The 22,090-nt window shown below is 42.1% G+C and overlaps 3 protein-coding genes across 14 annotated transcripts in view; 1 reads left to right on the top strand and 2 right to left on the bottom strand.

Annotated features, from left to right (window-relative positions):
* The first annotated feature begins 134 nt into the window (after nucleotides 1-134).
* On the top strand, nucleotides 135-8,665 carry pdk4 (pyruvate dehydrogenase kinase, isozyme 4). Of its 2 annotated transcripts, XM_058618845.1 has the most exons (11): nucleotides 142-489; nucleotides 1,191-1,332; nucleotides 3,122-3,193; nucleotides 3,804-3,988; nucleotides 4,440-4,529; nucleotides 4,783-4,860; nucleotides 5,337-5,413; nucleotides 5,508-5,606; nucleotides 6,552-6,665; nucleotides 6,777-6,890; nucleotides 7,412-8,665. In XM_058618845.1, exons 1-11 carry the CDS (start codon nucleotides 372-374, stop codon nucleotides 7,556-7,558), a joined length of 1,236 nt encoding a protein of 411 aa, XP_058474828.1. In that variant the 5' UTR covers nucleotides 142-371; the 3' UTR covers nucleotides 7,559-8,665. The 2 variants fall into 2 exon arrangements, with proteins under 2 accessions (XP_058474829.1, XP_058474828.1); XM_058618846.1 differs by lacking the exons at nucleotides 4,783-4,860; nucleotides 5,337-5,413; nucleotides 5,508-5,606; ... (1 more) ...; nucleotides 6,777-6,890; nucleotides 7,412-8,665 and having other exon boundaries at nucleotides 135-489; nucleotides 3,804-4,014.
* Nucleotides 8,666-10,152: 1,487 nt separating this feature from the next.
* asb4 (ankyrin repeat and SOCS box containing 4) lies at nucleotides 10,153-13,253 on the bottom strand. 2 transcript variants are annotated; one of them, XM_058618844.1, is made up of 7 exons: nucleotides 13,231-13,253; nucleotides 12,925-13,155; nucleotides 11,962-12,261; nucleotides 11,368-11,610; nucleotides 11,047-11,294; nucleotides 10,673-10,786; nucleotides 10,153-10,491 (listed from the first exon to the last, which is right to left on the bottom strand). In XM_058618844.1, exons 2-7 carry the CDS (start codon nucleotides 13,100-13,102, stop codon nucleotides 10,303-10,305), a joined length of 1,272 nt encoding a protein of 423 aa, XP_058474827.1. In that variant the 5' UTR covers nucleotides 13,103-13,155; nucleotides 13,231-13,253; the 3' UTR covers nucleotides 10,153-10,302. The 2 variants fall into 2 exon arrangements, with proteins under 2 accessions (XP_058474827.1, XP_058474826.1); XM_058618843.1 differs by having other exon boundaries at nucleotides 12,925-13,251.
* Nucleotides 13,254-13,898: 645 nt separating this feature from the next.
* Nucleotides 13,899-22,090, bottom strand: part of ppp1r9a (protein phosphatase 1, regulatory subunit 9A) — a 47,881-nt gene continuing 39,689 nt past the window's right edge. For 4 of the 10 annotated variants that reach the window (XM_058619750.1, XM_058619752.1, XM_058619753.1 and 1 more), the window contains 10 exons: nucleotides 21,365-21,441; nucleotides 20,391-20,520; nucleotides 20,256-20,313; nucleotides 19,516-19,563; nucleotides 19,321-19,369; nucleotides 19,157-19,201; nucleotides 17,837-17,959; nucleotides 17,027-17,050; nucleotides 16,678-16,860; nucleotides 13,899-16,551 (listed from right to left, as the gene is read on the bottom strand). In XM_058619750.1, coding sequence (XP_058475733.1) covers nucleotides 16,384-16,551; nucleotides 16,678-16,860; nucleotides 17,027-17,050; nucleotides 17,837-17,959; nucleotides 19,157-19,201; nucleotides 19,321-19,369; nucleotides 19,516-19,563; nucleotides 20,256-20,313; nucleotides 20,391-20,520; nucleotides 21,365-21,441 — 905 coding nt within the window. In that variant the 3' untranslated portion in view covers nucleotides 13,899-16,383. Of the gene's footprint in view, nucleotides 16,552-16,677; nucleotides 16,861-17,026; nucleotides 17,051-17,389; nucleotides 17,960-19,156; nucleotides 19,202-19,320; nucleotides 19,370-19,515; nucleotides 19,564-20,255; nucleotides 20,314-20,390; nucleotides 20,521-21,364; nucleotides 21,442-22,090 lie in introns of those variants that run through there. The other 6 variants (XM_058619759.1, XM_058619754.1, XM_058619758.1 and 3 more) reach the window with 4 other exon arrangements.

Genomic DNA, 22,090 nt, shown 5'->3' on the forward strand with positions numbered 1-22,090 from the left:
GATTATGTTCATTTACAACGTCTGGATTGAACGACGTAGAAAATCCTTGGCACCGCCCAAAAGGCAGGAAAGTCTCGCCGCTCATTGGTTGGGTTTGACGTCAATCTTCCTCTCAGCTCCTCCTCCTCCTCCAAAACATTCCTATGTGCTTCAAATTGACTTTGGAAGAGACACAACAACTGCTGCTCAAGATGCGGAGAAGCTGACGAAGTCGTAATATCAGCCTCTGCAAAGATGCTCACTTCACCGGCGTGTTTTTGCTGCCTGGCGTGGCTTTAGGCCCGTTGGTCAAACTGGAGCGTGTCGAGGACAGTGAAGCTTTTATCTGTGACCCGCTGACAGGGGTGGTGGGTCTGTGAAGGACAGGAAACATGAAGTTTGCTCAGTTTTTGATGAAAAACAGCTCCATAGCTGGGATACCGAAGCAAGTGGAGAGGTTTGCTAAGTTCTCCCCTTCTCCCTTGTCTATGAAGCAGTTCATTGACTTCGGTAAGCGTAACCAGCATGTTATTACAAGTATTCCCTCCTCCTCCACACACACACACACACACCAGGAGTCAAATGTCTGTTGCTCAACTCACGTTATTCTTATTGTATGGCATTAACTAACGTACAAGTGTAGAGAGCATCAGTAAATAGAGATGGACATTTATTACTTGGAGAATAAAATGGCCACTTTGATCACTGATTGGATGAGGGACAAAACAAACGTTATTCAGCTCATTTATGTTTCATTTGACGTTGTAAACTGCAGTAATATTCAAGTATATTTGTTCCATCCTATGTGTACACAGTCCACACCCAGGGTTTAGAGAGATTATCGCTGGTGAATTGTGTAGTTATGAAATTAGGGTTGATGTTTAGATTGATAGTTTGTTAAATCAGTTGACAATACGCCACTGATTTGAAAATAAATGAGTAAAGACTTCAAGGTTGAGTGCCTAAATATGAATAGAGTATTGTTATTGCAGAGTTAACTGCAGTATGTGTCAAAAACTGATGCAACATACACAACTAACAGATGTTGTTTGCATGTACATGTACAACAGATCCATGTAAATAAATACCCGTTTAAATCTGTAGTGTTAATGATTGTGAAAGGCTGCTGTTATATTTTTATCTTTCTTGACTGACTGGGGTCAAAGGTGGATCCTTTCTTCTCTCTCACTCTGTCCCTCATGTGACTGCAGGCTCGGCCAATGCATGTGAGAAGACCTCGTTTGTGTTCCTGCGTCAGGAGCTTCCTGTGAGGCTGGCAAACATCATGAAGGAAATTGGTTTCCTCCCTGACAAGCTCCTCGGCACTCCATCCCTTAAGCTCCTCACCAGCTGGTAGGGTCTCTTTTATCACAGTCACACTCCCTGAACTCTGGGAATGATTAAATCTGCGTGAAGCAATTGTTGTTACTGCACCTCTGTCTGCAGCAGTGGGAAATTAGGGTAAACAATAACTAGTGTTACTGGGCAACGACTCAATCACCTCATATAGCGTTATGTATGTGTACCGTGCAAATAATTACGATAGCGTGTGCTGTCTCTGTTTCAACAATTGTGTAGTGTTTTCTAATCTTTAAATTAAGCGAAACTTAATCCAACAACAATATATCTACTATCATTAATCTTCAAAGTTTCCAGGTGATGGTTTTACAGAGACTCAAACTTGTTTTAGAGTGGGAAAAACAGTCTGAGACAGTCTTTAATCCCTTCTCTATGCAACTTTGATGAACTCAGGATAAAGTGGCAGAAGATGAGTGAGTGAGTGAGTGAGTGAGTGAGTGAGTGAGTGAGCTTGCCACATGCTCACCTGATAGTATGAAAGCATGCCTGTTGTCTCTGTCACTCTCTGTTTCCTGTCTCACTCATCTGTCTGTTTGATTGTCAGTCTCGCTATTCCTGTCGAAATGTTTGTATGTTATTTCATGCGATATACTTTTTTAGCATAGATTTATTCTATTACAAAATCATCTCTAAGTTTTGCTCTGCATATGTAGCACAGTTTTTGAGGCTGTTTAGAGCTCAAACAGCATAATATGTACACACCTGTGTACACACACTTATTACCTGGTTCAGGTAATAAACACATAAACTCAGGAGTGTCTTTCTGTAGGAGGAATAATAAAAATGTCTCAGGGGTTTTTTTTGTTTTCAGCTGTGCAACTGTAGAACATTTTCTCCATTTGATTTTATGAATCCCGTACCCTTAACCTATGCGACAGGGTTTTGCATGTTAGGTTCAACCACTCTCTCCTTTTACTTCCAGTTCACACTGGGAAAAGCAAAGTAAAAAAAATAAACAGGCGCATTATAAGAAACCCCATTTCCAGAAAAGTTGGGACACTTTTGCAGTGAAAACTAAAATCTCTCATTTGTTCAGTCACATGACATCTGTCTCTCCCCCTCCCAAACTTGCTGAAACTTGGATTTGTGCGACCACAGCACATGTTTCCACTGTCCTTCAGTTGACATATTGCTTCCTCTTTGCTTAACACAGTTTTGGGTTGCATTTCTGTGTTTGTCACAAGGATTTTCCAAAATATTCCCAAGCCCAATTCTCTCATGAATATTGGCCATTGAAATAACATATTGTAGTTTTGTAGTTTTTGGGCTTTTAAAAAATGTTCTAACCTTTCTGGAAATGGGTTTTATTCTTATTGCGGATCACAGTATTCAACTGCAGACAGACGTGTTGATTATGTTTAGTGTCTTCAAGACAAGACTGTAAAGGTTATTAGCCGACTCCCACCTTTTCCATTAGAGCTACAGCAGCTTGTGTATGTGGACCATGCAGCGCCCCGTGTTTCCTGCAAAAGTTAAACTATCAATCACGTTGTTTACAAGAGGAGAGGAAAACTTGATGTTTTCCTGGCAAGTTTCCTAAAACATTTGTCAGATAATACCCTATTACAATGTGTGTGTGTGACTTTAGTACAAAATCCAGACTCCAAGGTCAGTTGAGGGACAAAGTTAGCTCCTTAAAAGCATGGCCACACTGCTGTTCACCTTTCACCCAGTTTTTCTGAGTGAGCTCAGCACTGGAGTTGCCTCTGTCTGCTGGCCTAGATAAACTGAAACAAGCTTTTGTGTATATATAAGTACCTCTGTATTTCTTTGTGTTGAACAGGTATTCACAGAGTTTGTTGGACCTCATAGATTTTCTAGAGGAGGATCCAGATGACAAGAAAGCCCTAACAAAGTAAGTCATGAACTAACACTTTTCAAGACACATGCAATGCTTATGTGTACGTAAAAAAAAAAACATTTACACCAGGTGCTAGAAAAAACATATGTCTATTATGGAAACAGCTGTCGTCACATCAGAGTCAAAGCAGATTAATTATAGTAAAGGCTTTAAAGTTTCAGCGAAATCAAATGTGTTTTTTTTATTGTTTGTCTTATTCTTTTATTTTTATTAATTAGATTTTTATTCAGGATCAATGTCAATATTTACTTCTTGAATGAAGACACTCGAGAAGGGAACCCATTGAACTCATTCTTTATATTACTGATTATTGTAGTATTATGCTGGTGTTTATATTGAAATGTAATGTGAAATGAATAATTCCAGTCCAAATTCATATGATAAGACATAAATCAACAAGATAACTTGATTCGATTTTTCCACATGTATACTGTAAATGCCTGTGGTTTTTGGAAGATTGCCTTGTATTCATTGCTCCGCTGGTCTGCAAATGAGTGCTATGCTATGTTTAGAACGCATGTGTGAGCCCAGTGCTACTGAAGAACATCATGTACTACTCACCGTCGCATACTCACACATCCATCATTGTTGTCTTCACCTTCAGTTTCACACAGGCACTGGTCAACATCAGGAATAGGCACAACAATGTGGTCCCCACCATGGCCCAGGGTGTGGTGGAGTACAAGGAGGCGTTTGGCGTGGACCCCATCACCAACCAGAACGTCCAATACTTCTTGGACCGTTTCTACATGAGCCGCATCTCTATACGCATGCTCATAAACCAGCACAGTCAGTATAGCCCTTGGTGATTGGCTGTGAGTTAATCAATACAGTTGGTAACACTCACAACTCTTGTCCATCCATATTGTGGCTCTGGCACATATGCTGGCTCTGGCACAGCATATGTTGTCATTTCTTTATGTCAACAACAAACCACAAAGGATGTTGTTGTTTAAGTACATGTAAGTTTCAGCTTTAAAACAAGCTACTATATGTATGGGCTGCTGTAGAAACAAGATGGCAGCCTGTGTAAAGCACCTACAAAAGGCCAATTCTAAACCAAATGATCCCCCATCCCCCCCAGATACTGAACCTTCAGCATTCCCTACTTCATCTACCTAAGTTTGTTTTGTACTGTATATACTTGAACCTAAATGTTCATAAATGTATAGGCTGTGTGTTCAGTCTAGTGCGTTTTTTTGTTTACCACAAACAAAGTGTTTGTTTCTATGCCCCACAGCATTAATCTTCAACGGCAGTGTGAACCCAGCCCATCCCAAACATATCGGCGGCATTGACCCGAGCTGTGATGCTGTGGAGGTAGTAAAAGGTAATCAATCATTTTCTCTCTCACACACACACACACACACACACAGGATTTTCTATTTGCTCTCCACCACTCTGTCTGTACAGAAATCGCACATTTTAGAGAAATCCATTGTCTTGAAGTACCCAATAATCGTTGGTCTTCATTCGTTGTGGTTTATCAAGTCTTTGTGGTTTGATTTTTAAATCTAACACAACACAAAGCAGGTTTGAAAAACTAATTCGTCCACTCAATAAACTTCTCATTCACCATGCAGATGCCTATGAGACTTCAAAGATGCTGTGTGAGCAGTATTACTTGACCTCTCCTGAAATGGAAATCAGAGAAATCAATGGTATGTCATGTATTTAAAGTGTTTTTTAGTATTATTATTATCATTATCATTATTATTATTATTATTGTTATAATTTACGCATGCATGGTTTAACTGTTTCTCCTGCCTATGTTGTATCTTTCTCGGAAATGTTCTGCTAACTGAGCTCAGTCACTCCTGCCAAGAGCTAGTATCAGCAATCTTTGAACAACATAGGATACAAGAATGTGGGAACCAAAACTTAAATACCCTGAAGGATTTGGTTATGCTTATACTGCTTCTGATTTGCAGATTATAAGAGAAGTACTGATACTATAGGAGCTTGTCAAACACACTTGTTTTTCCCACATACAGTGCCATATGACATTATTAAAAGCCACTAAACACAAAGTATTTTGCAATGTATGTAAAACATATAGTTGCTGGTTGTATAAGAGGCACTTTTTAATGTATCAACTGTTATGATAATAATAATTACAATGTGAAATGATTTACAGGTAAAAATCCGGGCCAACCCCTCCATATTGTCTATGTGCCCTCCCATCTCTACCACATGCTGTTTGAGCTCTTCAAGGTACAGTTCCCCCTGGAAATGAGACTTGTACAGTTTTGTCACCATGTTTCCACTCACTATCTTCCGTATTTGATCCATGTCCTGTCCATGTTAGAACGCCATGCGAGCTACAGTCGAGACCCATGAAACGAGTCCAACGTTACCCCGAGTCAAAGTACAAGTTGTACTCGGCGAAGAGGACCTCACGATCAAGGTAGGTGAAGATTAAACAAAAAATGACAGTGATGACCTAAGCGACATGGCAAGGCAATATTACTCCTAGAGCACGTTTTAAACACAAAGATTCAAGGTGCTGTATGGGAACATCTTAAAGCTTAGAGACCAAATTGTGAAAAAAAAAAAAGCATGAAAGAAACCAAAGGTTTAAGAATATTTAATGTATTCAAAGCGGTAAAAAGAAAGACAAAAAAAAGATACTTTTAAAACAAATTTAAAATGTTTTTACAAATTTCAATAAACTTCAAGAAACTTCAAGAAAAAAAGGAACTCAGATTGTTAGCAAAAAAAAGGTTTTGTCTCGATTTAAAAACTTTTCTAAAATCATCAGGCATTTTGATTCCATGGCTGTGCTGCATAGTGGCTAAAAGCTGCTTCCCCATTGTATTTTTAATCATAAAAATATACAAAACTGATAAATGTTTTATCAATGACTGTACTGATAATAAAATAGTTCTGCTCAAATCAAAAAAAAATTTTTGTGGACTGCATAATATGTGTTTGCAGAAGTGGTAACATTTCAGAGAGTTCTTGAATGCATCTTGAAGCCACTCCTCTAAACTCAACATGCCATTGATCCTACAGCAGGGATGACATTTTCCAGGGTCTTTGAATGCACCTTAAATCCACTCCTCTAAGCTCAACGTGCTGTAAGCCCTGCATTCCTTCCACCAACTCTCAAATAGAAAATAATCTGAATTCCACTGACCTCTGAGGGTCAGAGGGCATTACTGCAGAGAACAGGGGTGATGTGGGCAGATCTCTTAGTCTTTTTTAAAACTCTGGCTGCTGAATTTTGAAGAAGTTGCAGATGCCTGATGGTCTTTGTAGCAAGGTTCCGGTTCAGGTTCCAAATGAACAAAGCCAGACTAAGTTTCTTCTGGCAGAAGAGTAAGAGAAGTGTCATCTGCTTTATTTTTAGATGTCGGATAGAGGAGGTGGAGTCCCTCTGAGGAAGATCGAACGTCTCTTCAGCTACATGTACTCCACGGCTCCCAGTCCCGTCCACATAGACAACTCTCGTAACGCACCTCTGGTGAGACTAAACTTTACACGTCACAGTTTTCACTCTCTGTGTTTAAACTTAATATTTTAGGCCTTAATAGCCTGATCGGTAATTATACTGGTAATTTTCTTTGACCCTCAGGCTGGGTTTGGTTATGGTCTGCCAATCTCCCGCCTGTATGCCAAGTATTTCCAGGGAGACCTGCAGCTCTACTCTATGGAGGGTTACGGTACTTCAGCTGTCATCTACTTAAAGGTGAGGACATCTTCTCCTTTACACCCAATGTCAAACCTACGTTCACTGCAATGAGGGATTGGTGGCAAGTGGAGAGTAATTACACACTACATTTGCACAACTATTGTTCCGTTTAGTTGCAAGTTGTCATTGACCACATGTTCCCTGTTTTTAAGAAGAGTTTTAATCAAGAGCCTGTATATTCCTGTTAGGGCTGATAAATAAATAATAAATTCGATTTATTTCTCTTTAACTTCCACTACTGCTGCCTTAGGGCTTTCTTACTTCATAGTGGTGCAACACTGACGACTAACAGGATGACACCAAGCACTGTTAACATGAAAAGGACCAGCAGCCATTTTGTACACAAGCATATTTTAGGTTTGTGTCGGTGGCACTTCAACCCCGAGAGGAAGTTCATGTTTAAAATGTTTGTATAATGTATTTTTTATTTTGTTTTTGTTTTTTAAATCTGAGACATTGCCTTTATTGCCCAGCACTGACGACTTTCGATTCTACCATGTTCTGTTCCGTATCACCAGGCCTTGTCCTCAGAGTCTGTGGAGAGACTTCCCGTGTTTAACAAGTCTGCTTTACGGCATTACCAGTCCAGCATAGAGGCGGATGACTGGTGCATGCCCAGCAAGGAACCGAAGAAGCTGGGCAGGTTCGACAGTACTCTGTCATGAGAGAGAGTGCAGGACAAAGTTAAAGACACTATGGGACAGTCGAAGAAGCTGGAGGACATGGAGCGGCTCATTTGTGCTGTAAGAGTAAGACGGTGACGGATGCTATGGACGTGGATTTGGGAACACTGACGAACAGCTAAACATTATTTAGTCAGCCGCCGACAAAGGCTCACCACACTTAATTCCATTACGTGTTGATTTTAGGCTTCCTATAGTAATCAGTTTGTCAAATATTAATAGTTTGCCACATTCATTGTGCTGTTTGTTTTTGGGTGGGTTTGTTAGTTTTTTTTAAATATACTTAAATTATAATAATGTGGCTACACTGTTTGAAAAAAAGCAAGACTAATATTTGTGTTTATATCCATTTTTTTCCCCAATCGCAAGACCAACAAGTGCTGGGTAATGTTGTGTTAGTGCAGTAGGTTAAATGTGAAAAAGCCATGTCCAGTTTTAGCAGTTTAAAGACAAAAGGAACAAAACCCACAGGCTGCTCCACACACTCCTCCAACATGTTTCTACAATGTTTGAGGTGAAATTTACATTTTTGGTTTGACCACTTACATATAACTTCCACTTACATATAACTTCTCTAGTACCATTGCAAACAAAATGTATTTAGATGAGTCTGAATGGGAGTCAGTCAAATTCTTTGAGACTATGCAAGACGGACGTTTTTAAAGTTGAAGTGTTGTTTTTTTATCATGTGCATGTTGTAAAGACTTACTAACATTTTTAAATGTTGCATTGTGGGAGACTGGGTGTCAGCTTCCTCTTCTGCTCAAACTGGTGTTGCATGTTTTCTGTATTTTGACAGGTCGACATGTTGCGTCCACCGTAAGAGACATAGGAACGACACAGGCGGACGTTCTGAGCTGTATCTGTAACAACACGTTCACATTATTCAGTTTGCCTTAAAATCATACTGTCATACACCTTTCTTTTTGCCATTTGAATAGTTTTAAGCCTTTGAAAATCTTATCTCGTGTTCTCTTGTTCGCGACGATTTAATATTTAATGATTTAGACGTGTGCTTTGGTCACTGTTTATACTCAAAGGCCTTGTACTGAAGTTGTGGTTCATCATTAAAATGACCAGTGAATGTCATTTCTTGTGCAGTCTGTGGAGTGATTATTAACGGCCTCTATACTTTGATTTGCAGCATTCAGAGTCGCCTGTTCCAGTACGTTGTTTAAAACACTCGGGTTTCATGAGGCCCCGCAGAAGTGAGACCTGTATACATTAAACTGTTTCTGTGATGTAAACAGCACGACGTTCTCCCCGACTGAACGCCGCACTTTGTTGTCGGAAACTCTTCTCTTGTTTGTCTGTCACCATCACAGTAACGGGAAAGAACACCGGCCGTCATGCTCTGTTTTGCCTCTTCATTAGTGTCCCCGTACATTGTCCTCTATCCTACTCGTGTTCACTTTCTCCGTTTGTCATGGCGTGGCAGCAAAAACAACTTCAGCACTGGTTAATAAACTCACTCTGAAAGGCAACAGAAACGATAGTCAGTATCTTCTGATGTAGAAAAACTGGTGTAGACTAGCACGGCTTCAACAGAGACTTAAAAGTGACGTATGAAATGTGAGCAATCGAGACATAAGATGAACACGACGTGTCCCTGGAGACAATGGTGTCGTCAGTGTATTCACAAACGTGGCTACGCAACGCACATAACAAACTTGATTGTCACCCTGGTGTCTCCTCTCCCCGCGCGATAATTCTCTGCTGCTGCTGCTCTAAAGTAGACGCACTCTCTTGCCACTCGTCGCCAACACGTGAAAATTAACAAACAAGGTCCAGCTGACATAGGGCAAAAGGCGGAGGACACCATCACAGGACCACACAGAGACAAACAACCATCCACTCTCACACACACACACACACACACATTTTTTAATTGCTAGGTGTTGCTGTTGCACATATTTGACATTTCGTTTAGATCTTTTAATTTGTTAAATGAAAGGTCTGAGACACAGCAAGCCAGCCTCTCTTTATTCACTCACTCAGAGTAAATATTGGAACCACAGCTGAACATTGTTTTTGGTGACAGTGTCATGCTGCATCTGTCTGGCTTTACAAATAATAAAAACGTCTTCTTCAGTCACCAGCCTTGAACATTCAGTCTTATAGCGATGGTGACCCCCCCCTTTGAAGGCACACCTTCAGTGTGGTAGGCAAGAGGACTATTGATATTGTGGGTTTACTCGTTCAACGCAGGAGTGGTTTGTTTTCACACAGGACATTGAGCTGCTCCAGTACAGTATGCAAAGTTGGGATTAAGAAAACATTTTCACCAGCAAAATCCCCTCAAACTAATCACGTGCACTGTGATATTCATCCTTTGTTTGCTCGGAAATTATTTTCAGACCGTATGATACTTATTCCTGCCTCAGGTGGTAAATGTGAGTGTTTGCCATCTGTGGCCTCATGTGCACTGGAGGGTTTTATCAAGTGTTTGTTCAGCAGAATCATGAGAATGAGCCGGCGCAGAAATTAAAAATTAACTCCACAGAGCCAAAAAGACAGTGACACTTTAACCAAACAAGGTCTCTGGAGAAATGTAAAAAGTGCAGAGAAGTTGTGAATAATTTGGCAGCTTAATATGTAATAATAAAATAAAATGACCATTCTCTCACCTGTCACTCAAAAAAATCCACTGACAGTTAATGCTTCTCTTGAAACTAGCTACAGTATATATTAGAGCATCTAAATAATAATAAAACAAAGTTTCTCCATTAGTACAGTATCCCGTCAGGTTCCAGTAATAAATATTTCTTCATGAGAGGTGGCAGAAGCAGCTGTGATACTCCTCTGTGGCAGAAACCACCCAGACCGGTTCTGATGGCACATCGGCTCAGGTGGAGCAGGCTGCGAGGAGAGTTGGTGCAAACAGCAAACAGAGAGTCATAGAAGTCTTTATGTCTCTGCGGAAGCAGAAATAAAGCTTTTTAAATGTGTATTCTGTATACGAAAATCCGTTTTTTTCTGAAATTGCACAACCACGGCACGTTCGGGTTTGAATGTCACCTGGTCGTCTTGACCGTGTGCATTGAATTAGACATCTGCATTGACGAGTCGGTAAACAAGTGTACTTCCCTGTGTTACCTTATAGGAGGCATCAGGAATGGCTGCTCTCCACTTCCTGGTGGGCTTTAAACGTTCATAAGCGTTGACCATCACCTCTAATACTTTGGGGTATTCATGGCAGGACTGCAGCACCTGCAGAGAACAACCAACAATGTGAATGCAGAAGAAGAAGAAGGAGGATATAACAAAGACCTGCAGTCAGCGTACATACTGTATAATTGACTATACGAGATACAGGATACTACAAAAACTGTGGATCTGGCCAAAAGGGCCAAATCCATTTGTTGTAAGTATGTAATGTAACGCATCCTGATGGTATGACAAGTTAATCTATATCAGGATGAACATATTGGACCTTGGTAGAGGTATGTGTTGTAGTGATTTGCCCACACCTTGTGGAACTGTGGTGGGTAAATCCTGGCGGTGTTAAAGTTGAGCAGCAGCTGATAGCAGAGCTCAGGAATGGCCACGGGCCTGACATCAGTCACTTTGAGGAGATACTGAATGGGGGCGCAGCCGTTAATGTCCATGGCCCTGGTGTTGGCTCCGGCCTCCAGCAGCATCTGCATCAGGACATGATCGCAGTTCCAGGCTGCTTTGTGAAGAGCGGTTTTATGGTCTTCTTCTTGGAGGTTCGGATCTGAAATGGGAATACTAGCGTTTTGGTCAAAGACTCACTCACTACATGAGATGGGAAGAATGGCTCCTCGTACCTGCTTGGTGGTCCAGCAGGAGACGACAGACAAGATGGTGGTCCTCGCTGTACGTTTGCTCTCTGGAGTCAAAAGCCCAGAAGGCTGCGGTTATCAAAGGCGTGTCCTGTAAAGCGTTGACTGCGTCCACAGACGCTCCGTGAGCCAGATATAGACTCACCAGCTCTGGAACGCCAAATCTGGCAGCTGTGTGCAACGGTGTGTCCTCCTCATTGTTGTAACTGGGCATGTTGACATTTGCACCTCCGTGGGGGGGAAAAGAAAAAGAGCATTTTTTTTTTGGTGGAGTTGACATGTTTTTATGTTTAGCTAGTTAAAGGTCCAGTGTGTAACATTTAAAAGGGGTTTATTGGCAGATATTGAAAGTGTGTGGCTTCCGTAGCCTTGGAATAAGCCTTTCATATGACACTCACTAACAAAAGAAGAAGAAAAAGAAAGACATCCTTTCTGGTGAAGGCCACTGTAGTTCTCTGACTTGCTTGGGAAAGTGTGAGAGGAGAAGTCTTACCATGGGATTAGGATTAGGAGTCACTCACTCTTACACACTGAACCTTTAATCCATCTACTGTACATATAGCATACTTCCCTCCACACCTTTCAGGAAGAGCTGCTTGGCGCAGGCCACAGACTCGCTGGTGATGCAGTAGTGCAGTGGCGTGTGCCCGCTCAGTGACATGCTGTTGACCTTTGCCCCGCGAGCCAAGAGCAGGGCCGCACAGTCAGCGTTGGCGACACTGCAGGCCACATGCAGCGGGGTCTTCCCGTTGGGCATCCGGTTAATGGCTGCACCTTCCTCCAGGAGCACCAGTGCCGTTTCCACAGCGTTGTACATCATGCACACGTGAATGCCCATCGCCCAGGAGTTGTCCAGTTTGTACTCTGGGAGCCAATAACCTGCACGACAGCAGAGAAACAAAAGTGTTAACCGTGACAGGTAAAGTGGTGGTATTATTCTTGCAGATATATGTGATAGCTCAAGATACTGTTATTCCATGTTATTGTAGTGTATCTGGTATCTAAGAGCAGTTTACTTCCCTGTGGTTCTGACACCACCTAGAGGATATACGGCAGAACTAGTCTTTTCCCTGACATTCTGGGTGTCATATGACTGCATTTTTCTTCATTAGGTGAAAGGCAGGGTGCACCACGGTCAGGTCGTCAGTGCATTGCAGGGGCAAGATACAGAGACCTATGGTCAGTTCAGAGTTTTCAATTCAACTCTGCATGTTTTTGGACTGTGGGAGGAATTCGGAGTAAAACCCATGCACACCTGGGAAACTCCATACAGAAAGGCCCTTGGTCAGACTGGGATCTGAACAAGAGACCTTCTTACTGTGAGGCATGGATGCTAGCCACTACCCCACATATTGCTCTTATATATTTCCAAATGTCTTTAATGCAGCTGGTCTGTCTGTGAGCTACTATAATGACAATAAAGTCTAATCTTACAGTATCTTCTCACACTTCCCTGCTCTATGTTGCCATGTTTATCCGTCTGAGCCTAAGCACACAATCTGGTGACAACCATATTAGGACCAGTTCTGTTTTGCCCCTTACCTTGTTTATAGGATGCCAGGACCATACTGGGGTCCTTTACCTCCAGCACCATGTCAATGTCTAGGTTGCCAGTGTGCAGAATCTGCAGGACCTGCTGGGCATCGTTGGCCTGCAGGGCCTCCAGGAACTTCAGCTTTAGCTGCTTGACAGCTAATTGTTTGGGGTTGAGCTCCTCCATGTTCTCCTCCCTCAGAGAAGGGCCGTGCACTGTCACCCCAGTTGGCTCGGACGCTAGTGTTTGCCACACGGCATGTAGTAAATTAAAAATGAATGCACAAATGGCGATAATGAAAGAATGAATCATACCCAGAGTGGACGTCCCCTGCACGTCCAGCTATGGGAGGTGAATAAGGAAGGAGAGCGGAAATGGAAAAGAAGAAGGGGGCCAACATGTGGAAGGAGGGGGACGTCAGAGGGAGAAAATAGTCCTCAAGTGAAATTAAGCTGAATATAAATAGAAAGGAGAGAGAGAGGGGAGGGGCTGGGGAGCCACAGCTGACTGTAGCCAGTCTTCTGACACACAGACAGGCATGGTAAAAATAACATGAACATAGCAGGAGCCCAGCAAAAGTTCCAGAGGAAACCTTTGCTCTTTATTATTCTCTTCTTGATGCGGTGACTGCAGTATACCCTAATAGTACAATCTAAATAAAGAATTAAAAGTCCAGTGTGTAAGAATTAGTGACGTCTAATTGTAAGAGTGCGGACGGTAACAGAGGACTCCTCCCTTTTCCAAGAGCTTTAGGGAACTATGGCCTTCACAGACCTAAAAGCCTCATTCTTCTTCGTCTGCACAGTGAGCTTTAATTTTAAAATGTGAAATGGCTGCCTTGCTAAATGTTATACACTGGACCTTTAAAGTGCATATTCATGAAATTCATTTTAAACACTCACAACAATCACATCTCTCCCTCACAAACAACCGTTTAAGCCACTCAAAAATGGCAAAAAGGAAGAAACGGGAACAAGCTCTGGACAGTGGCTGCACGTTTTATTCAGTGTGACAGGTAGCTGCCCTTTCAAACTTTTCAGAATGCCAAAAAAGAGAGGGAGAAAGAGAGAGAGAGAGAGAGAGACAGATCAAGGTCATGACAAATAAAGGAGGAGAGTGAGCTTAGCTTTCGAATAGAGTGAGCGCATGGCTATAGCAGTGTGATTATCTTTTGCTTCCTGGCGCATGTGAACGCCAAAACACCCTTCCAGATGCTGCTTGAAAACGTCGCAAGTAGCACCAGGGACTCATTCATACGTTGGTTTCATCAAGCCAGGCAAGCTCTGTCAAGCACATAGAAAAGATATGGAATCACATTTTGGCTCAGGCCGGACCCTGCTCGCCTCCCCCCCCGGGGTCCCCGGCGGACACACACTGTGACACGATAGAAAACAAGGCTTCTGTAGGATTCGTACAGCAATATTGCTCTCAGTTGTTGTTGTTGGGGTTTTTTTCTTTTTTTAACTATACATACAAAAGAGTCAAAAAAAGAGCGAGGGTATTCACAGAAGAGGTTCAAGTGTTACAAAACAGTTCATAAGAACACATCATGAGCAGTTTATTGGAGTGGCGCTGCAGCAGCAGCAGCACTGTGGTTGTGTTAGAGGAAACCCACGAGCACAATCGGGGAGAGAGAGGCTTACTGTTTTCGTTCCAAACTGTCCCTTTGTTTGTTAGAGACCATGTCAATCTAAGACAGTGCTAATAAAACAGTTTTAATTATGTCTTGGTGGGGGGGGGGGAATTATACAATTCTGGATAAATCATTATTAGGTGTTAGTAATACTCTTATTTTGTATACGTCATTACAAACAATAGTAGGTTGCTTTGTTAAATACATAAATAAATAAATAATAACACTGAACAGATCAGTCGTGGTTCCTGTCTTGGAGGTTTTTCGGTAACCACGACGATTATTCTTGCTCTTAACCCGTTAACCCTGAAGACAAAGAGGGACTAAAAATTGTAAAGTTGCCTTTGTTTCTATCACGGTGGAAACTAGTGTCTCTATATTTGCTGTAAACAAATAGAATGATTCCTGGGAATGATCGAGAAGGAACACACAAGGAACTCGTCCCTCACAGAGACGTATCATCCTAAACTGCATAAAGTACATAAAGAGGTCAAAAATCAGAGTTCAAAATTATATTCTTCGTCTACCCAATAAATAAAAAAAAGAAAGAAATGTTACATCTTACTGAACCAGGTTCATGGGGAAATTAAAACAATATTGCATCTATCAGGTACACAATTTCCAGTGTAACATCAGTAGTATCAGGTCATCTTAAATACTGTGTACATGTGTGTGGCAGCATTCTTAAATATCCTTAAGTATTCCAAACGTTCGTTTGCCTGGTGAATCTAACAGACTCGTTATAAAAGAACAACCAGAAATGGATCGGTCAGCTTTACTGTGTGTTTTTAACACTCACAGAAAAAAAATCCTATTCTACTTAATGTCTAAAGGCAGTGGTGGGGTATTATTTCATGATTTGATTGAGAGACGATAAAAAGTGGGCAAAAGCAGGTTTACAAGCAGAGTCAAAGCAAGAGTATGCACATTTATGCACCCAAGTTGCTTTTAAAAAGGTCTTTTTTGTGTGTGTGTGTGTGTGTGTTGCATGTATGATACGGGGTTTGGTAAGTGATTATATGTACCTGAAGTCTCCATTAGAATCAGTCCTATGACTACAGCGTGTCCCCGCCATAGAGAACTGTTATACTTGTGGTACATGTACAGTATACTGTCAGGTTCACATAAATGTACAGTGTTTACATGTCCAGTGTTCTTGCGGAAAAAACTTTTCTCTCTTAGAGAAATTTGGTTGCCAGTTCAGTTCGGCTTAAAAATGTCCCAGTGTGATGACTTGGTCAGTAGTCAAAGTCAGCAGCACGTGGCCACCCAGTGGTGGGAGATGAGTACTGCCTCACATGTTCCATATTCCACACGGACTTGTGTGTGTGTGTGTGCGCTTCAAAGCAATAGAATCAATGTGTCTGAACAATATATACATACGTCTAAACCACATGGCACATCAGAGAGATATGTGTCTGCATTTGTCCATATGCACACGTTCATGTTGTGTCATGGCTCTGAGGACGACGGTGGGATGATGAAGAAATGAGCACAGAAATGATTCATCTAGAAACGGTAAATTAACCCAATTTACAATTTTAAAATAGATCGTATTTACTAAATGGCTAAAAAACAAAAGGATAGGTGTATAGTAAGGCCGATGAAGGGGCAGCATCTTATTATCTAACTGATTATTTTGGTTTGATTTTCGTCGTGGAAAAAAAAGGTCACTGAACACACGGTCATTTTGGGGTTGGAGCTCCAGCAGTGAGAACTATACCAAACTACAGAGAAGGTGTCCCTCAGGGCTTGTTTGTGGGCCTACTGACAGTTTCGATTCCTGCTCCATGCTGCTGATTTGCTACAGTAAAGTTGAGCCAGCCAATTTTCTTCACTCCGCCTCGTTCTGCGGCTGCTGCTCCAGCTCTCTCTTCCGTAGCTTCTCGCGCTGTTTCTCCACCTTCTCGCGGTTCCTCTTGGCCTTCTCCATCAGAACTTTGAGGTCCTTGATCTTTTTCTTGATCAGAGCGCGGTCCTGCGACAAAGTGACTCCAAGAGCCTGAACCAAAAGAACACGCGTCAGGATCCCCGCTTTGACCAAAATGTATATCGCTACCAGTTTACAGCGTCTACAGGCTTGTACGGCATTTTAGAACAATATGTGGACAATGATGTTTTAACCTACCTTTAGCTCAGTGCTATCTAGCTCCAGCAGCTGTTCCCCATCTATGTTTTTGGCAGTGAATTCTGGGATATGGTGTTCTAAGTTGAGGCCCATGAGCCAGTGGGCCACCTGCTGCGAGGTCCACTCTGTAATACCGTGGTTCTGCCACTGATGCTGCCTCGAAGGCTGGCTCTCATCGAAGATCTGAACCCGTATAACAGACGAAAAGAAACAAGCAGATGAGATGGACATATTTCCTAATATATGCAGAGAACAACTTGACTATAAATCATGCAAAATGACACGGGGACAAATTATACGCCGCTCACAAATCCCAAACAAGACACACCGTAGGCGGCCTCAGTCTTACCTCGTCATCTATCATATCCAGACTCTACACGTACACAGCAGCGTAGGACAAAAAAAAAAAAAAAAACAGAGAACGATTATGATGTTAAGAAAAACAACATTTGAATGCAATGAGCCTTAAGTGCCGCATTGATTTTTGCACTGTGTTATCTGTATGAATGATATTTTCCCCGTACAGCGACGATGGCTTTGGCCAGAAATATCTATAAAGATGATGAACTGACCGAGACACAGAGCCCCCACGGGTAAACAACACGGTTAGCGGTGTGCGTCTCCATGTAAACACGCACTGGTGGTCTGTGGCTGTCGTTAGAAAGGCGATGTGCAACCCAGATATCGAACGTCTGGATGTCTCCCTGTGACCTTTTTAATCTTCCACAGCTCTTTTTTTATACTGCTTTTTATTCACCCACAGCCATGGAGCACATAACACAAAACAAACTAGAGCTCATAACCCCCCCCCCCCCCCAGACTCTCTCAAATTCCTCCAGGGAGACTTCATCCACTGCTCACCTGACAAGTCGCTGAAGGAATTCCAGCAATATTTCACGTGCACCACGCGCCTGGGGAAGACTCTAGATAAATGTTATGGATCTGTTCCAGATGCATATAAATCTAGTTCTCTTCCCCCTCCTCTCAGCTCTGCTTACCATCACACCACACTGCTGACACCAGCACACACCGCAGTCATAAGGAGGACAGAGAACGACATCAACACCCACGATTTCTTGTAACAGAGCCTTGGATTTGATGTCTTGTCTTTTTATGACCACTCTGAAACTGACATAGCCCCTTAAGATCGCACACGTACCTCATCTGAGGACAGCACAAGCGCGTGAGAGCGTCCAGACTTCTTGGCCTCGCTCAGCAGACCGCTGATTTCCACCGAGCTGCTGCTGCTGCTCGCGCTCAGATCCTCGTTCAAGGTGGGCCCCTGAAAAAAAAAAAAAAAATCAACAACACACTCTTACAGGACGCCTGGTGAGGCCCCTGCTGCCTGTGAGGCTGGTTCTGGTTCATCGCTTCAAAGTTCGCCTCTCTCTCCTTCTGTTGAGTGGTATCGATTGAAAGCGTCACGATGTTGCATTAGTATGATGACGCTGTAAATTTAATCAAAGCATGGAGGGGGGTTATTAAATTGGTTTCCTGAACTGGACGAGGGGTGAATGAATCAAGAAAATGAAGTGCCTTTCCCTCTCTGCATGTTCCCGAATGACTGACGTGCTTCAACCCAATATTTCATAACTAGATGCACTGCGAGCGCATGACCCGTTCCATTAAAGCAACCAACTGTGAATGAGACTCGTGGTTAGAGGTGATGTAGCTGCTGGACGCCTTCCAAACGCCCCAAAACCCCTCTGTCTCTGTCCTTGTCCTTGTGAGCGTGTGGACAGCGTGGACAGTGAGGGATTACATTCGATGCATTACAATTCGTGCTCAAACAGCAGGACATAAGCTGCCGCAGCCATCGTGGACGGCGTGGAAACAACATGGCCGTGTCTCTTCATCAGACGAAGGTCAAAGCATTTTAATTAATAAAAAGGGGCCGGACTGGAATAATTCACCAATGAGGTCATCAAAGTAATAAACTAATCTGATTTTGAACAGTTTACATAAATCTAACTAAATATTGCGCCATTATCTGAGGTAACAGCAAGACTTTAAGCTTTCTGGGTTACACATCTGTGCCTAAAAACTCCATTATTTAATCATTAATGAGCATATATTGATTCATCTTTGAATGTGTGCTTGTCGTAAGAGCTTGGAGAGGAAAAATAGACTGGATTGTTGATGGATTAAAATAAATGATCTTTTGAATCGCACAGTGAGCTGGATTAGAAGCAGATTTTCATGCAAATTTTTATTAAACTCCAACAAACGCCCATGTTAATAACTTTAATTTGCTGAATTGGGACGATGTTTAACTGTTTCAATTGGAAGAAGATTTTTTTTTTTTTTCTCAAAAAGGAAAAGAAGAGAACATTTAACTTACAGGCGTTTCTTGCAGTGAAGATTATGAAATTTAAAATATAATCATTTCAGTCCATTGGTCGACTTTCTCACAATGACCAGTGCAATCGTGCATTTCTTTGATTGTGTCGCTATGATCCACAGAAAGAAAATACAATACCAAGTAATATGAATAGGAGAAGAAGTGGGGCCATGTGAGGGAGGTCTGTGCAACAGAAATAACACAATATGTCAAAATAAAATGGCAAATGGCCTTTGACGTCGTATATGCGAGGTGAAACATCATCATTTTGTCTCATCTCCCAGCTCGCAAACTCCTTGTACCTTGGCCTTGAGTTTTTCTGGACTGTCCTCTGCTGATGGCTCTGTGGAGCTGAGAGAAAGGAGGGGGGGGGGGGGGGGGGTCAGAGGTCAGCGACTGATGTATACAGTCCCTGAAACAGCATTCATTGAGAACAGTTACTGGTGGAGCATTTAAAGGAAAATACTGCTTTGACTCTGACGTGATGATGGTTGTACCTGTTTCCAGGTGAAGCTCTGGGATCCGTCTCCTTCCCTTTGGTTTTCCTGAGTGAAGAGTGAAAGAGAGCGGGAACATAATTACATGCTGTGTATAAACTAAGTACAGCATGTTTTGATTTTTCAGTTTCATACCCAAAGAGAAGGATTAAACACAAATGATTCAGAGGGAGAACAGGTGAAATTAAATGGGTACTATTTCAAGAAAGAGGCTCCTTTAAGGAGTCGGAGTCGTCTAAAAAGGGACTCCGTGTCTTGATAAAGTTCTGAAATGAACCTTTTATTGTGTGATTTATTTTCTCCAATAAGAAAATATACATAACATCTCAAAAGTATCAGGCGTCTCGCTAAGAAGTATGGGAAAAAGGAATGACAACATTCCAAATTGGGTCTGGGTCAAACATTTCAGTCCAGAACATATGGACAAGGTCAGCTGGTTGACCGTTACATCGGGGGCACAAGGGATCAATATTGGGTCACATTCTTGCCAATCTAGCAATAGTGAGGTCCATTTCAACTGTATCAAGCTGTGTCTAGAGGAGAGTACAGCATCTTTTGACTGTAAAGGAATATTAAAAAGGATTCATTCAATATTTATTCCATGACTCCAATGTTTTCTCCTTCAGTTTTTGTTCACTATACGTGTATTTTGGAATCTCCACAGAAAAAGTATCGTATGTAGGAAGCTGATCTGAATAATTATCTTTCTTATCCTGACTCCAATCTGCTCTATTCCTTACCCAGAGTCTGGAGTCTGCCTGTGCTCCTCCAGGCTGTGACATGGGCTCGACTGAGAACCTGCGACGGCAAACACAAAACATTGAAACTCCACCCCGTTTAATTAACACACTTGAAAACTGCATCTAAATACAAACCATCCTGGAGGAGTCCTGCGGCGGTCGTTTGGTGCAGCGTTCGCCTCGGGGAGCTTTCGGCGCTGCCTGGCACTCTGAGGACGGCTGCTCCTCCTTCACCAGGGGCCACGCTACAAATAGAACCTAATACCTGAAGAAAAATGTATACAGAAAAGTAAAGAAAGAAAGAGAAGAAGGAGGTTGAATTAAGCCAGAAGACGAGGAAAGAAAGAGAATTAAGTGAAAAATGACAGCTAAAAGGCTTAGAAGTGGTCCCAGAAAAAAGAATGAAGTGCAATCAAAGGCAAAGTGTTCTGAACAGCATGTACTCCACACCAATCTCAAAGAAGTCACTTGACATACTTTTTACTATTTCTAATTCATTGTCCTCTTATATTTCCCCCCGCAATGAAAGCTTCGCTGTGCCTGGTTTCCGTGTCTCTGCCAGTTCTGAGCTGAGTTGTGGGACAGTGATTGTCAGACGAGAGGTTTTTCATCCAGAAAAGACTGCGGTTGTTATTATTATCGCACTGGGAGAGAGGACGGGTTGTGACGGGCGCCACAGAGGAAATTAGCGCTCCGGAGCAACACACACCAGTTAATACATTAACGGAATAAAATGGAGTGGACAGGAGTTAAAGACACACGCGCTAATTAGACTTCCTGTGGTCAAATTGCAGTCTTGTTAAAGGAATACTTAACCAATTTACATTTAGCTTTGTGTTACTAGGGTTAGGGGTAGTTGAGAAATGTCTTCATTCTTTTCTTTGACACTTGGTTCTGTTAGCGTAACTGTTAGCAAAGATGGCGGACAGTGTTTACATTCTGGGAGTGAGGTCCCGCCCCCCTACGAGTGGCTCTAAAACGTGCAGTTTCAAGCCTTGGACCAAGGCTATGGACCATTACATCTATGAAGTGTCCTCACTAAGATATAAAAACAAGTTTGGGTGTGTGTGTATAGATATGTATAGATATAGATATATATATATATATACCTCTCCTTCTGTAGAGCTCATGCTGTCATGGGTCACTCCTCTGCAGCTCATCTTTTTGCTGGGTGAGTCCCTTAAATCTGGAATCACACACACACAGAGAAAGAATAAGTGTGATTTATTATAGTAACTATAATGTAGTCTGAAATAATAATAATAATAATAATAATAATAATAACAATAATAAAAACGCACGCCCGTGTTCATCAAGTGCATGCATTCTCCAGCATCGACACCCTCCATTACACATCAGCTATTACACAAAAAAAACATCAACTCAGTAAAAAAATTTAAAAGTAACATTATTTCATAGACAAGAGCAATTATATTTTGTCAGCTTATTCCTGCGAGCACAGGGAAACGCTGTGAGATGACAGAACACTCTAAACGTGAATAATCCTGTCATCTGCTCCCACACGCCATCACTTCTTTCATCATATCCTCTTTCATGCGTCTCTCTTGACCGCCACACAATATCACACGGTGAGCTGCGTCAATCAGATCAGTGCAAATCCAATCACTCAGTTATGTCGTCTTCACTGTGCGATATCACTGTACACACACACACACACACGCACACACACACACACACACACACACACACACACACACACACTCCCTGACAGGCGCAGCCACTGAAATAAAGCCAACGGGGCTTAAAAAGACTCGAGGAGAACAAAGTCAGACAGATGTGCTGAAAGAAGGGATTACACGTTTGTTTCCACTTAT

Source organism: Solea solea, chromosome 20 (assembly GCF_958295425.1).
Source record: "Solea solea chromosome 20, fSolSol10.1, whole genome shotgun sequence".
Taxonomy (NCBI): domain Eukaryota; kingdom Metazoa; phylum Chordata; class Actinopteri; order Pleuronectiformes; family Soleidae; genus Solea; species Solea solea.

Excerpts from the sequence above, each read along its gene's own strand:
- pdk4 (XM_058618845.1), top strand. The coding sequence starts at position 372 with ATGAAGTTTGCTCAGTTTTTGATGAAAAACAGCTCCATAGCTGGGATA. Across the intron at positions 3,194-3,803 it reads GACAAGAAAGCCCTAACAAA|TTTCACACAGGCACTGGTCA; the intron begins GTAAGTCATGAA and ends CTTCACCTTCAG. Across the intron at positions 5,607-6,551 it reads AAGAGGACCTCACGATCAAG|ATGTCGGATAGAGGAGGTGG; the intron begins GTAGGTGAAGAT and ends CTTTATTTTTAG.
- asb4 (XM_058618843.1), bottom strand. The coding sequence starts at position 13,228 with ATGATTCATTCTTTCATTATCGCCATTTGTGCATTCATTTTTAATTTA. Across the intron at positions 12,262-12,924 it reads CCTGGCATCCTATAAACAAG|GTTATTGGCTCCCAGAGTAC; the intron begins GTAAGGGGCAAA and ends GCTGTCGTGCAG. Across the intron at positions 10,787-11,046 it reads ACCCACCACAGTTCCACAAG|GTGCTGCAGTCCTGCCATGA; the intron begins GTGTGGGCAAAT and ends TGTTCTCTGCAG.